This window comes from Ahaetulla prasina, chromosome 1 (assembly GCF_028640845.1).
Source record: "Ahaetulla prasina isolate Xishuangbanna chromosome 1, ASM2864084v1, whole genome shotgun sequence".
Classification (NCBI taxonomy): Eukaryota; Metazoa; Chordata; class Lepidosauria; order Squamata; family Colubridae; genus Ahaetulla; species Ahaetulla prasina.
In genome coordinates, this window is record NC_080539.1 from 24,025,204 (window position 1) to 24,041,699 (window position 16,496).

Genomic DNA, 16,496 nt, shown 5'->3' on the forward strand with positions numbered 1-16,496 from the left:
TTAGGATGCCAGTACAGATTGATTATAAGTAGCTGAGAGTAATGATATGCTTCACCGGGTCCTCAACTACCTGTATTCATTCTCAACTTTATGACATGTTTCCTTATGGCCACATGAGCATTTTAAAAATATAGCTCATTTTCCTATAACCTGGAATTATAACTGCCTGGAAACAGCACCAGGTGCTGGAGAAGACTCCTGCGAGTCCCTTGGACTGCAAGGCAATCAAACTGGTCAGTCCTAGAGGAGATCAACTCTCACAGCTCTTTAGGTCAGATCCTGAAGATGAAACTCAAATACTTTGGCCATCTAATGAGAAGGAAGGACTCACTGAAGAAAAGCCTAATGCTGGGAAAGATTGAGGGCAAAAGAAGAACGGGACAACAGAGAATGAGGTGGCTGAATGGAGTCACTGAAGCAGTAGGCGTGAGCTTAAATGGACTCCGGGGAATGGTAGAGGACAGGAAGGCCTGGAGGAATATTGTCCATGGGGTGATGATGGGTCAGACATGATTTTGTGACTCACAAAACAGAAACAGCACGACATGCGTTAGCTAATTTTATCTGAATGTTCATCTGTCTATGAGTCCCTTCCTTCCAATCTCTGCCAAAGCAGTTCAGGTTAACCATAATTCAGAGACATACACACAAATTATGACCAAAACACAAAATACTCAGGGAATACCCTGGAAAAAAATAAGTTTTTTTTAATTGAAGAACAGAATTCCAATTGATAGATTAGAGGGCAAGTCAATATTGGGCCTTTGGGCAAAAATTATTACTTTCGCCTCCAGAAGCCTTTAAAGTGACATGATGCACCTTAAATAAATTAAGGGGACAGCAGTTCTCTTTCGTCATTGATGCTTCACTTCATGCTCTTGGCAAAATCTTCACCTTTCTTGATGGAAGCTTTCAGCTCTGCAATGGCCCCGGCTACCATCTTCTCTTCAAAAGGAGTGATCTTGCCGATACCCAAGTTTTTCTCAATACCGTTTTTCTGAGAGCAGGGAAAGGAAGATTGAAAATTAGCACACTGTAGTAAGACATTAACAGCAAGCACAACGTTTCACTGGAAAATCATTAACTCCTTTAAAGCATAAGATAGACACATGGGAGCCAGAAAACACACAGGCTATTTCCAAGTTTCAAAATAGGTCAAATTAGCTGAGCCATATTGAAGAGAAGGCTCTTGATAAAAACTTCTGTCAATGATGTAGACTAATAGCCTACAAATGAACTGCTGTTAACTAATACTCTGGCCTGACTTGTCCCACTATTACTATTATTTGACTAGATTCTTACACTATCAAGAGCCACTGTGTGCATTTGTCCACTGAATAACTGCCTCGGAGCTATTGTAGCTCCAACTCATCATGTATTTACCCTACATAGGCTACCGATTAGAGGGCTGGTTTCAATTTAATAAGTACTAACATGGACTTTGGAAACTTGATTAGCCAAGGGCCTGATTGACAGAAAACTACCTCTGCAAATCAAGGGACCTACTTTTAAGGTCATCACCTCACACATTATCAAGATCATTTGTTACTGGCCATTGTTACAAGAACCTTAGTCTTAGGGCTTGATATCTTAAATCCCATCAGTCACAGTCAAAGAACTGGAGTCTACTCCAGCAGAAACAAAAAGTCCACTTTTTTCAAGGATATTACAGCCATCATTAGTACATGTAAGCTTACAGACTGGGATTCTAATGGCTGTTTATCAATTACAACCCCTAGGTCCCACCAATAGTTTACATACTAGTTGAAACCCAAAGATCTAAGGGATCATCTCTCCTGTTAAATCCTGTTCAAATTTGTACAAGACCCAACATGGTCAGAAGCTCATCTTCCTGCCACACAGGAAGGCTTCCTCCTACACTGATCTCAGGTTATCAAATTCATCACCTTGGAACTGTTGGAAATCCAACTCTCTGTATTTCTCTTTTTTGACAGGCTTTTAACAGTTCATTTGCTTTAGTATCAATTTTAATGTATTCTTGCTAAGATCCTGAGTACTCTGCAGAGCACAAAAGCAGGGCAGAAATGAAATAAACACTTTTAGGGTGCCTTTTAAAACAAAAGCAAATAACAAATACCAGGCAAGGACATCTCCACAGCAGCCTATACTGTGAAAATATATTCCTATTGAATAGGAACAGGCATGTTCTCCATGTTATTTAATGTTACCTATTTAAAAAGGTCTGGCATATTCTATTTTTTGATTAATGTTACTATAGTTTGCTGTCTTGCTGCTCTGCTATTTATTTGAATGCTGATTTATAGATAAGATTGCTTTCATTAATTATGTACCACTGGGAGATTTTTTCCCCCTAAAATGTAAAATGGTTAACAATTACATCACTACAAGACAATCATACATAATGAAAATTAAATTAAGAGCTGCCCAGATTATGTACCCCAAGTAGCAGAGGTGTTGAAAAGTAAGGACATTCTGTTTCCTCCGATCGGACGAAAGCACATTCAATGACACCTTCTTTTCCATTCACAGCATCCAGGACTGAGAAGACAAACCGGGCACCAGCATAGGCCATGGACAAAGTAGCTGATCCTGTTGGAATAAAAGAGGAGGATTCCTTCTGTGGAGTTTCCCATAATTTTCCCAATATAAATCAAATAATCATTTCATTTAAATCACTGAAATACATTTAGGTATATTAGGTATAATGCTCTCATTAGTTTGCCTAAGAATCAATGTAGCCCATACAATAGTAAATGATGACACCTATTAGCCTGTTCCACTTGTCTCAGTTGTCCATCTATATTATGGAGACAATAAAGTTGATCCATCCTAGAGAACTACGGTACTTGAGATTTCAACACTGTGAATTGTTTTTTGCTTTCTTTTTTGTTGTTGAAAGGTTTTTTTGGTAGAGAGGATTGGCTAACAAGATTGTATTTGTCTGCCTTGCCATTTGCCTTGGCTGAATGATAACTTTTTGGCTCCATCCTTTCCTAAACAGTTTCAAATAAAGACTGAGTAATAAGATCTCATATATTGAGAACAATTAATCAGTGGAGCAGCATGCCTCCAAGTTGTGGGTGCTCCAACACTAGAGGTATTTAAGAAAAGATTGGACAGCCATTTGTCCAGAATTATATAGGGTCTCCTGCTTGAGCAGGGGGCTGGACTAGAAGATCTCCAAGCTCCCTTCCAACTTTGTTATTCTGTATTTTCCTTTCCCATTTCTTTTCTACTATGTTTAGCTTATAAACCTAAAGGCAGAGACTGACTCTGTAGTGTGGTACACATTAGACCAGGGGTGTCAAACTCAAGAACTGGGAACCGGATCTGGCCCATGGAATTGCCCTGGAAATACTGAAGGACTGGCCCGTGGTGCCTCTGCCAGTAAAAATTGAGTTTGGGAGGGGGCCCCTGAGCTCCATTTTTGCTGGCAGAGGGTTGCAGGAGGCCATCGCTTGGGAGCCCATTTTTGCTGGCAGAGCACTCAAGCTGCCACAGGCACCCCCCAACACAAGTGATGTCATGCTAGCCACACCTACTATGGCCACACCCACCCCGGCCCCAGGAGGTCAAACACAACACTGATGCGCCCTCAATGAAATCAAGTTTGACACCCCTACATTAGACACTTCACAAAAGGGAGCAGGAAACCATACTAGGCCTGGAAACCATACTAGGCCTTAGGGTTCCAGACGCTACCACATTTTTCCCCTGAGGGGAAGAAGGGGGGTTGAGGGGTATGGTAACATTCTTCAAGCGGTCAAGGCCGGATGGTGTTCACATCTGCAGGAGGAGTGGCGGGAAGATATTCGAATGAACTGGGAGAACGTGGGACCATGTGACCAGCAAAGGGGTTAGGGGGGTGGGACTCTTGGGGTTTGTATAACTGGGAAAAGAATCCGGAAGTTCAGTTTTGGAATTTCACTCATCGTGTGCCAGTTTCCTTATGCTAGTAAAGAACTCTGAAGGACAGTGGCTTCTGAGTTTTTTTTATGCAGAAGAGGTTTTTCTGGAACCTTGACAGCTAGTCAGACACCGCTTTCCAAAGACAGCGGTTTCCAATTATCCTGAAAAATAGCAGCAGGGAACCTGTTTCTCTACTATCTCTCAAGATTGGAACTTGGGTCTGATGTCAGCTGCCCTGAAATCTGGAAAAATACAGAGAAGTACGCCTTTGCCCCCATTATAAGCAGAGAGCTTTTGTCAGCCTCCCCAAGAGTTGTGGCAGAACAGGAAAAATCTGATTAGCAAGCCCTAAGAAATCAAGGACATGAAAGCTTAATCCAACCAAAGCAGTAGTTAAAAACAGTACTGTTTTTTATACTGAAATGATCAATTGCTAATGACCACCACTGTGTATGCCTGGGTGGGTAGGCAATGGAAATTCAAGGCAGGATCCAATTGCAGCAAGAAATAAGCCTCACTTAGGGATGCAAGTTGCCCTTGTGTTCCATAGTTTCAACTGTTAAGCAGGGATCTTGTTATGTATGTACATATGATTTGATGTATATACGTGTAGGTAGTCCTTGACTTACAACTGTAATTGAGTCTGGCCATTATACTTGTAAAATGTGCCGGTCATAAAGCGGGTCATTATATGACCAGTCAAATTTTACATTTTTTTTTTGCAATGTTTTTTAAGCAAACCCATATTTTACTATGGGACAGTTTTTGCTAGAAACTGGAAATAATTGCTGGTTTGCCCCAAAAATGTCATAAATCATGATCGTGTGACTTTGGGATACTGCAGAGTATAAATGCAGGCCACTTGCCAAGCACCCCAAATGTAATTTGGTTTCATGAGTGTGGGCAACCATCAGAACTTCAAAACCAGGTCATAAGTAGTTTTTTTGGAGGGTGAGGGTTCATTGTAACTTCAAATGGCTACTAAGCAATTGGTTATAAGTCAAGGACCATCTGTAGTGGCTTTGCTTACTTGGCAAAGAAACAAAATATGGTATTTTGTGCATGCATTAAGTTTTTAAAGATTAAATTGTAGAGTACATTTGCTCAGATTTTAATGGATCAGGTCAGTGAGGCTTCCCTCTATAGAGACAACAGGACTTTCCCCACTTTCCCCAATAACATCAAAATATAAAACACTAAACATACACATGGAAAAATGCAGCCAGGGTACTGTGGTACAACCATTACTGGGGCTTACAAACATACTCAAATCCCCAGGCCCGGAAATATGAGCTATTGGGTAAACTCCTTCCATTATCAGCCAAACAATTACTCTAAAGAAAGTGGTCACAAGAAAGCCATGGGGAGCCTTGAGATGAGGCTGACCCAGGAGATCACAAATGAGGAACCAATTCATTGTGCAGACAACCCTTATGAGACGAAGATGGGGAAAGTGCTGATACAAGCAAGAAGATGACTGTAGTTATGGAATATAACCTCCCAATTTCTCATTAAGGTCTCATGTGGTTTCTTGCAGTTACATACCAGAAAAGCTTACCTGTACTACAAACAATCCAGGTAGAGGAAAAATATTCCACAGACTAACCTGCGCCTGCTTTTGCTTTGACAACTTCAGTTCCAGCTTCCTGAATCCTTTCAATGAGGGTCACCAGCTGAGCTTCAGGAAAATCCACCTTTGGTGTGCACTGCAACAGGAAAAGAACACAGGATTTATCTCATCTCTATCATACACTTATATTATTGGGTTTTGAACAAGAACTTTCAACAGGAAAACTGAAACGTCTTTCTCTATCCTTTAGTGATACACCAATCAAGAATCAGATCTGCATTAGCTCATATTGCAGACCCAGCCTTCAAGTCAACATTCATATATTTGTGTTCCAAGAGCACTGGATTGTCAGGAAAAGGAATGTGGAACCCAAATTTTCTACTCTACCATTTCTCAATTATCCTCCTCAAACTTTCCAGAATAAAGCAGCTGACAGATTCGTTCTAAATGAAAACAACCTGGGGGCTGATCAATGGTGGGGAAACCTGAGGAAGGGGTTCAGCAGTTAGCTTTCCAAAAGAGAGTAGTCGTCCTTTAAAATAAGAAGGCGTACTCGTGACTGCCTGTACTGTTACATTCTGGACCAGTTGAAGCTTCCAATGGTTCTTCAAGAGCAACCCCATGTAGGGCACAAAGGAGTAGTCCAGCCATCAGGGCAAGTGACTGAAGGGGCCTCTGATCTAGGAATGGGTGCAACTGGCACATCATCTGAGCCTTCATAGCCATAGATGCCATCTGCTCATTCAGCAGGAGCTGTGACTCCTGAAGGACCCCCAAATTGTGCATCTTCCTGGAATGGCAAAGTGCAAATCCACTCAAGCTCAAAGCTGGGATAGTATTTATTTATTTATTTATTTAGATTTTTATACCGCCCTTCTCCCGAAGGACTCGGGACAGTGAACAGCCAAATAAAAACAACTAATACATAAATAAGCTTAAAAACATATTAAAAACTAATTATAAACTGGCCAAATTTAAAATTAACAATAAAATAAACAATCCTAAAACCCCTCTTAAAATTCCCTCAAGCTAGCCCTGCATGGTGGAATAAAAAAGTCTTGAGCTCGCGTTGAAAAGACCGTAGGTCGGGGAGTTGACGCAGCCCCGGAGGCAGCTCGTTTCATAGGGCTGGAGCCCCCACAGAAAAGGCCCTCCCCCTGGGGGCCGCCAGTCGACATTGTTTGACTGACGGCACCCTGAGGAGGCCCTCCCTATGGGAGCGCACAGGTCGATGGGAGGCTATAGGCGGCAGTAGGCGGTCCCGAAGGTAACCCGGTCCTGTGCCATGGAGCGCTTTAAAGGTGATGACCAGTACCTTGAATTGCACCCGGAAGACCACCGGCAACCAGTGCAGGCTGCGCAGGAGCGGTGTTATATGGGAGCATCGCGGTGCCCCTTCTATTACCCGCGCAGCCGCATTCTGGACCAGTTGGAACCTCCTGGTGCTCTTCAAGGGGAGCCCCATGTAGAGAGCATTGCAGTAGTCCAGGCGGGAAGTGACAAGGGCATGAGTGACCGTGCGAAGGGAATCCCGGTCGAGAAAGGGACGCAACTGGTGAATCAGACGGACCTGATAAAAAGCTCCCCTGGCGACGGCCGTCAAATGTTCTTCTAAGGACAGCCGATCGTCCAGGAGAACGCCTAAGTTACGAACCCTCCCCCGGAGGGCCAATGATTCGCCCCCAACAGTCAGCAATGGTGTAAGCTGGCTGTACCGGGATGCCGGCATCCACAGCCACTCTGTCTTGGATGGGTTGAGCTGAAGCTTGTTCTTCCCCATCCAGACCCGCACGGCTTCCAGACACTGGGACATCACGTCGACGGCTTCATTGGGGTGGTTAGGGGTGGAAATATACAGCTGAGTGTCATCAGCATATAGAAGGTATTCCACCCCAAAACCACGGATAATCTCACCCAGCAGCTTCATATAGATGTTGAACAGGAGAGGCGACAGAACCAACCCCTCTGACACCCCACAAATGAGGTGCCTAGAGGTCGATCTCTGCCCCCCTGCCAACACCGTCTGCAATCGGTTGGAGAGATAGGAGGAGAACCACCGAAAAACGGTGCCCCCCACTCCCAAACCCCACAACCGCCGCAGCAGGATACCATGGTCAACGGTATCAAAAGCCACTGAGAGATCTAACAGGACCAGGACAGAGATCATCCACCAACGTGACCAAAGTCGTCTCCGTGCTGTACCCAGGCCTGAAACCGGACTGGAACAGGTCCAGATACCGAGGAAGCTGACATGCCACCACACTCTCAACAACCTTCACCACAAAGCGAAGGTTGGAGACAGAACGATAATTTGCCATAATAGGACAGGACGGTCCAAACAATCACAGCCACTCAATATTGGTAAGACTAATCCAGAGATGGTTCCTCCCTGTCCAACCCCACACAGCTTCCAGGCACTGGGAAAGAACCTTGCCAGCTTCAGTTGGCTGGCCCAGAGTTGAAAGATATAATTATATTTCAAACCTCAAAATTAGGCTATTTTCATATGTTTGAACACAGACCTGCATTTGACAAGTGGTTGAAAGCAGAGACCAGCCTCTTCCTAAATTCAAAATTCTTTCATGGGTCCTGCAGGTTCTACATAGTGATGTGAATTTTGAATGCTCCCTTATCAGCCAGGGCTACTCAGAGAAATGTAATTATACCACACACCTGTGAAATTAGGGGGATGATGGTCTTCCCTGCATGGCCACCGATCACAGGAACATTGACACGAGCTGGATCCAAGCCCTGTGGAAACGGCAACTTTCAAGATATATTTGGAACTCAGCTCTGCCCCAAGCTGGGTGGATCACAGGTAAGATTACAATGTGCATAATTCAACAATATAACCTCCCACTCCTCACAAAACAGAAAAAATTGGAAAATGTAAAATGTAAGAATAGGATATATAGTTTATAAATTTTCTTTTTACTTTTCTTGTAAAGAGAAATTGGAATTCAAACACTTACACTGTTTAGGTTCTCAGTTCCAACTGTGTTCTGACCTGGATTTCCCCCCCTCAATTTAAAAACATACAGCTTGTTACCTCAAGGGCCATACCAGGGCTTTGCATGTCATGCTGAGAGATGCACTTCACTTAAGCCAGGAGGCTTAATGGTAAAATGGAAACTTTAAGACTTTTTTTCACTGTACACTTTAATATTCCCAAATTAAACAAAAATAGCTAACATTTTTAGTCCCGTTGACTATTATTTGCAACAGGAAGAAGCACACATTTGCAAACTGCTTAGGATATTTTAGAGGTATTCTAGCCATGTAATACCAAGAGAGATGAACTGCTGATTCGTAGCTGGGCATCTCTGCAACAGTTTACCAATGTGGTTGGTCCAAATGTGGTGAGAGAACAGAGATTCTTTGGCTGTTTCTTCTTTACGTCCTGACAGCAGACTAATAATGCAGACTAATTCTGGAAATGATTGTCATGCAGCCAAACCAAAAGGAGTAAATCAGAAGCATGTCATGGGAAGCCTATTTATGATCCTAGCAAGCCTAATGCCAAGGTGACAAGAGGACATACTGCACAGACAGACAGATGTGGTTTGCAGTTGGCCAGGAATCAGTTTTTCACAGCTTGGCTTTTGAGAGGACAAGTTTTATACTGCTCACTAAGCCTTTTTAGCTAGAAAGATGCCAGAAAGCCCAGAGGAACAACTATTAACCTCAATGTCTATGGAGATTCTCAGTCATCCAGGTCATGGTTGTCCCAAAGGTGCTTTTTCAAGAGGCAACTGGACTTCTTCAGCTCTTGGATGAGAAGTGAAATGTCTTCAAAGAAAAACCAGAACATCGAGTTGCCTCTTTAAAAAGCACCTTTGGGACAACTATTAGCCTCCTTCAGTTTGTTAGTCAGGGAATAGCACCAATGCTGTTGAAACTGAAAGAATAAGCTTGTATTAGACCATCAGCAATAATTTTAGATGACATCCACTATCTGAAAATATTCCTGACTTATTTCATTATGGGGTAGGGTGTTGAATGCTGGAAAATTGCACCAAACCACATACACTGGTACTGTATTTACCACCCATTCACAGCATGGAACACTAAGGATATAAACAAGCAGTGTCCTTGACTTGCTGAGAGTGCTAGCATTTATGTTTTACTAGCATGTAAAATGTAGTCCCTTATTGAACCTACAGGGACAAACTTCTGAGCATAAGCAATGACCCCTCAAGATCAAAGAATGAAGTTTATTCTTTGCCTGAGTTCATATGCAAATTGGTCTAATGGTTAAATCACTAGGCTAGAAACCAGGTGATTGTGATGTTCTAGTCCCTCCTTAGTCATGAAAGACAGCTGGGTGACTTTGGGCCAGTCAGTCTCTCTCAGCCCCAAACACCTCATAGGGTGGTTGTTGTAGGGAAAATAGAAGGAAGGAGTTTTAGAAATGCTCTCAACCTTTTTTATTTTAACAATAATATAGGATTAAAAAATATCTTTAAAAATATGCCAAAATGGTAATGAATTCTGATTCATGATCACATTCCTCGACCATGCCTGTTTGGTCAACCAATCAATGGGAGAAACTAGAAGATACAAAAAAAAACCACTTAGCAATGACAGAAAATTTATTATGGTCCCACAACTGAGGTACTCCTAATCTGCTCTGGATAATTCCTGATTCCCCCCAGAGCAGATCCGGGAAATCACATAGAAATGTACTAACTGGTTCCCGGACTGATGACAGTCTCCTGAATCTTTATGTAAGCAGCCAGCTGCAAGCTTTTCCATTATAGTATCAGTGCAGACCCACCTCCTTACCATATTATAGGAAATCAGGAAATTGGTGCCCTAATATACACAGGGATAAATTAGCTCTAAAGGAGAAAAAGTATAGTTGCTGGAATTTGTCTATGTCTATGCCTCTTCTCAATTTTATTTTAGCAAGAGAATACTGTAACAGTCATGCTTGGAAAAATAAATTTTGTTGAAGCTGACAGGAGGATAGAAAGAAGAAACCATTTCAATGGAAAATGCTTTGCTGTGAAAATGACACCATTGATTGCATCCTGACTACCAACATACCTTCAATTCAGCTACAAATGTATTTGCTCTCACAATGTCCAAAGTTGTAACACCAAAAATTGTGTTAGGATTATATACACCATGTTTCTTAAAAATCTCGGAAGTAATTGGGATGGTGGAATTGACCTGAAAAATGAAAATAGTTCATTGCCTCAATTTTAAATATACTACATTCTTTTTGGGGTCTTTTATTTTAATTTTCTAATATTTTAAACTTCCCTTGAAGCAGATCTCACCCAAAATGTTTTAAAACAGAATTTTAAGTTTATATATTTAATATTATCTTGAAGGTAAGATGATAAAACAATCATAAAATATGTGAAATCATATCCGTATTTATCCAATTCCAGCACCTTTTCCTTTACAGTAGAAACCACAAGAAAAATGTAAAGAAATAGATCCCCACCAACTGTTTTAATAGCACAGCACATGCAAATGGAATTCCTTGCATATATCCTAAGTAACAGTTCTACATAAACAGTTCTGCTATTAGTATCAGTTACCTCTCAACAGCCACTTCAGTAATCGGCTGTTCTCTGTTGTGGCAGGGAATGTGATAGTCTGTGATTCTAATCTGAATGAACATGGAGCTGATGAAAATCTATGTATATGGCTCTCTTGGGGGACTCTACAGTTAATGCTCAGTAGGCCATTTGGTTTCCACCAGTTATAGTAAAAACAGAGATGTGCTTAAAACGGCAACAATGTCTCTACATTTTCCTTAAGTGGCTTATATGAAGCCATTGCAGCCAACCACAACATATTTGCATGATATTTCTCAAAGAACATGGCTGGAATGTACTTACCGGATTTGCAATAATACAGATAAGAGCTTTAGGGCAATGCTGGGCACAAGCAGCTGCCAAGTTAGCAACAATGGTAGCATTTGTATTGAACAGGTCATCACGAGTCATCCCTGTATATTAGCATAAAGAATCTGTTAACAGTATTCTGCACCCCATCCAGATCATACTTGACAGATATGTCAACATAATTTACTATCAATGCCCCCACTCCCTATATACTGCAGCATACAGTTAGAATTACTCCCCCCCCACCCAAAAGCTGTTACTTCTATTTCAAGAGTATACTTCAAGATATTCTGGTCTCCAGCAGCCATCTGAATCACAGGGATAAGAAACACTTTACAGGACTGATAAAAGATTGCTAACAAATATCCCTTTGGAGGCAGCCAGAATTTATACCTTTATAACAGCAGAATAAACCAACATTCTCCATGCTCAGATGAGTGTCAAATCTAAGGTCAAGTGGAAGGTCAAAAATCTCCTTCATGACTAAAAAAAGATGTCTCAGACTTTAAGACTGACTTTTCCCCAGATTTTGAAGGACTGGAAATCTCATCAAAACTTTTTTAGTATTTATCAATATTGAAATTGCCCATCTCCCACAAAAGAGGGATTTTGGGTGGCGTACAAATAAATATTAAAACGTAAAACTAGCATATAAAATTTTAATAGACAAGAATGATTAAAAAATCAGTATTAAAATTAGTTAAAAGGTAGGGTGAGGGCTTTCAGGGCGTTAAACAGCCCCACAGCTCCTCTTAGAGCCCCATTTGACAGCAGCAAATTGTTAACTGTATTTTAGGAGACTTGAAGTTCATATCAAAAATTTCATGAAGGATCAAACTGTTCACATTGCAAAAAATTGACCCAACATACAATGCTCTCAAGCGTCATATGGAACCAGTAAAAAGCACAGCAACAGAGCTACGATCACTACCGGACAAAAATTCCAAGGAAGCTAAGGCTAATGCCTCCTTAAATGACTCTGGTTTATAATCCTTATAGAACTGTTCTGTAGAGATGGGAAGCACTAAGAATTCACAGGAAATAATTTAGTGCCAGGAGTTGGACAAAGGAACAAAATGAGAAATCTTCTACAAGATAGAAGAGGGGAAATCTTCCAAATGGGTTAAGTAAAGTAGTGTTTTGAAGAATAAGGAAGGAATTGACAAAATACTGCAAGTTTTAATTTATAGGGCAGCACATATTAAGATTTACTCTAATTTCACCAAATACTTTTATAACAGATACACAACAGCCCAAAAACAGCATACAAGGAACACTGCAGCATAAATAGATACAAGCTCTTTTTTTCCTATTTTGCAGAATATGGGCAAATCTTAACATCCATTATGGCTAGATGCTCTTTGCAGTGACTCCATGTGACCTGGATCTCTTTGCAACCTCTCAGACTACAACTTACCAGGCTTTCTAGGGACTCCAGCTGGGATTACTACAACTTCACTGCCCTTTAGGCAATCTGGCAACTGCTCCGGTCCTAGGAAACCTAAAGCAATGAAATGAGCAACCATATTTACAACATTCTGTTGGCTGGGAATTCACTGAAAACATTAATATAGTGAATAATTGTTTTGTTTAGAAAGATTTGTACCTGGAATACAAAATTTTCTATCAATCTCTAAGAATCTGGACATTTTAAAACTGATTTTCCTAATTAGTTTCAATGGTATTACAATCACCTATTGCTTGCAGAACACAAATATAGCCAGATTAGGATTTTTATGGAACAGGAGATAAACCAGTAAAAGACATAAGGAGTACACATGTAAAGCAAGCATAAACCTAAATTGATTCATATCCAAGAGATATAAATAAAATTCCAAACTGGACATGACAGGTTCAGATTGCACCAATAAAACAGATTCTATGATAAACAGAAGTCATAGATAAAACAAAGTAAAAAGATTTCAATTTATTGAGGTCATGGAAATGCCTCAAATGCATGAAACATCTCATTCTTGTAATATAAACCATAAATTTAGCTTTAGAACCAAATAAGGTCATTAATATATATATATATTTATATATATATATAAATATATATTTTTATATAGCCTGGTCTTAGTTTTCACACAATTAAAGACAAAAAATTTTCCTGGACTTCAACTGCTTTAGAAACCTGGATTCTGATCAATTTGTGCTTGTTCAGAACCAAATTTAATAGGACTTAAGATCCAATAAAGATAATCTAAGCTGCAGTTTTCGTGAAAGATCAGATATTTTATCCTGAATTGTAGGATACAGGGGAAGCTCATTTTAGATTAACAGATGAGGAACCTTTTTCCTGTCAGTGGTTGCATGCCAGGATCAATCTCTTTTCCTCACTGCCCATGGGTGACCAAGAAGGATATATTGTTTTAAAAGCATATATGATCTGATTGCCTTTGGAAACTTTTAAAATCAGGCAAACTGAAGAAACTAGCCAATCCATGCTTGAGATTCTGACTACTGCCATCCATAACTAGTTCTGGGATTAAAATCTATCAATTGTAGCTTTTACTATCGCAACAGTACCCATTTAATAGGTTCCCTGAATTAGTGGCGCACAAGGATATTGTAAAAATAAAGTAAAATATCTGAAGTGAGCAGATATCTCTTACCTTTCACTTCAGCTCTTGTTTCGATGTGGCTGAGGTCAGCTGCAACACCAGGCGTGTGTGCGATATCATAGAGATTGAGTTGACTGACTAAGGGGCTGTTCTTCAACAAGAGGGAAAGAGGCTGGCCAATTCCACCAGAAGCACCAAGTACGGCCACTTTAGCATGATTCTGAATAGAGAAAAAAAAGAAAGAAACACAGAGATCCAAGTGTGCATCCTAGAATTGTTTATTAGAAGCTTCTCCATTTTTTTTTATATCATTATCCCTTATATCCTCAGCTTTGGAAGGATGGTAAAGTGTTTTAACATTTTAACTGATTAGATATCAAATCTCAAAAGACAAAGTGAGATATGGTAATAGTAAAAATCTCTGGCTGCAGCTCTAGGCACAGAATTGGTAACTCAAGCAGAGCAGCATATAGCATAGTGGTTTTCCACTGTGGGTAGACATCTACGCCATGGGTCTGCTACATCTCCCCACTTTAACTAGCCTGAATTTGCTCTCCAAAGTCCCATCCGTTTGCCTTCATCAACAAGGAGAGGCAAGGTTGAGGCAAGCTGTGACCAGCTGATTGCTGAACAAAGCAGAGAGACAGCATAGAACTGGCTCTAATCTGGCCAGATTATTAGTAGTGCTTGTATCCTCTGAGCGTCTAGTCAAAATCTGTTCATTACCTTAATTCTGCCTTCCTGTATGCACTAAGAAGCAGCTGGTCTGACCAAAGTCAGCTTATTGCCTCAGCTCCCACCTCTCAAGTATTGAAAAAATAGTTATTTGGGGGATAAAATATAAAGTATCTCAGTGTCTTCACCTTCAAAAAAAATATTTTATGTCCATATTCATCTTGTCTATATTGAATTAGGAATGAAAAATTAAATGCTTAACACTGTTTGTGATCGCCTAAATGTAGAAATAGATTGTTTTCTGAAGCAATATCATGTGGTAATATTAATTTATATAAATCCAAGCACAAACAAGAGAACATCAGCATTTTTAAGAAAAAGTCTAAATGCTTGTTGGAATTGAGCAACAAATCTTTATCTACATTTAAAATCAAGGGGAGAAGCAACCTAGAACTAAGAAGAAATTTCCTGACAGAACTAATCAGTGGAACAACTTGCCTCCAGAATGCTCCAAGACTGGAAGTTTTTAAGAAAAGATTGGACAACCATTTATCTGAAATGTTATAGTATAGTGTTTCCTGTCAGAGCAGGGGATTGGACTAGAAAAACCTCCAAAGTCCCTTCTGACTCTTGTTAGTCTGTTAAAATGGCTTTCTCTAAGCTGCTGTTCTAAGAATTTCCAAAAACCATAACCTATAATGATACAATTCTGTATCAGGCTAATAAAAAAGAGTGGGTTGTCATCTGCACAACTGCAAGAATGTATCAGAAATCATGAGAAATATGTTGAAACAGGAGATTTCCATCCTGTGATCAAGGAAGAAAGTTCAGATATTGACATTTGAGTTTTTAATGGTACACTGCTGATAATGCATTTCTGTTACAATTGCAAATGTGAACACAACCTTGTGTTGCAATGGGTTAATGTAACGAACTAAAGGTAGAGAGATTTCCAAGATAACTGCGATATTCTGCCTGCAGTGACCTCATATCTGGCTTTAAAGTTTCAGTACTTAAAATTTTATTCACCTCCCCATGAAAAACTAGTTTCAAATCCCTAAACAGGTATATTAAATCTTACAAAGATTTTAAGATATGGGGAGTTCAGTAACATGAAGAAAATAAAAGGCATTCATTAACCTAACCATACCAAGTATTAAGACTTAAACCAAATCTACTTATTTGTGATCCTTTCTGGGCATCCTTTCCAACAATTGGGAAATAATAAAGCTAAATCTTTATTCAAATATTTTATCCAAGTTTCCTCAAAGGCTTTATACTAATTCATAAAGTTACATCTAAAAACGAGGAATAGAGGTTTAAAAATAGTCAGTTATCCATTTACCAGACATAGTATTTGTACAGTATATTCTTGCTTCCTTGTTCCTTATACAGTATATCACATCTATTAAGCAAGCAGACAGAAAATGCAAGGAATATATTCAACAATAACTGCAAGCCAAAGGCGGGAGGCATCACTCAGCTGGGAAACTGCAGAGCAAGTTAATTTCTTTAACTTCAGCATTAGGAAACATCAGGCAAGACAATCTTGTTGTAGACTCTTCTAAATGGAAAAAGGTCCCAGCCAATCAATCCGAAGGCCTAAATCGAGAACGGCACCAAGGGAGTAGATTGCTGGGGCTGCCCTGTGGGGCACGTCTAGCCCCGCGATCCCTTTAAACCAGGCCGCCCTCCGGTCCCAGCGGAAAGAATGAGTCTAGCCCACCGTCTGGCTCCGCATTCCCCTCACGCTCCTGGCTACCTGCGAGGTGGTGCCGAATCCTCTACGAAGCCCAGCGCAGGCAGATCGTGTGAGACGGGAGAACATGGCGGGAGACGTCGGCAGAAAAGAGGGAAGGACTCGGCGGGCTTTATGCTTTTTACCCTCGACGACCTCCAGGCAGAGCGAGGGCACCGCGAGACTTCAAAGAACGC

At 40.6% G+C, this 16,496-nt stretch overlaps 1 protein-coding gene across 2 annotated transcripts; it reads right to left on the bottom strand.

Annotated features, from left to right (window-relative positions):
• Window positions 1-671: 671 nt before the first annotated feature.
• On the bottom strand, window positions 672-16,496 carry MDH2 (malate dehydrogenase 2). Of its 2 annotated transcripts, none has more exons than XM_058164428.1 (9): window positions 16,324-16,496; window positions 13,938-14,106; window positions 12,740-12,823; window positions 11,317-11,426; window positions 10,511-10,636; window positions 8,135-8,212; window positions 5,498-5,597; window positions 2,420-2,571; window positions 672-997 (listed from the first exon to the last, which is right to left on the bottom strand). In XM_058164428.1, the coding sequence occupies exons 1-9, from the start codon at window positions 16,387-16,389 to the stop codon at window positions 866-868; spliced, it is 1,017 nt and encodes a 338-aa protein (XP_058020411.1). In that variant the 5' UTR covers window positions 16,390-16,496; the 3' UTR covers window positions 672-865. The 2 variants fall into 2 exon arrangements, with proteins under 2 accessions (XP_058020411.1, XP_058020412.1); XM_058164429.1 differs by lacking the exon at window positions 16,324-16,496 and adding an exon at window positions 15,907-16,217.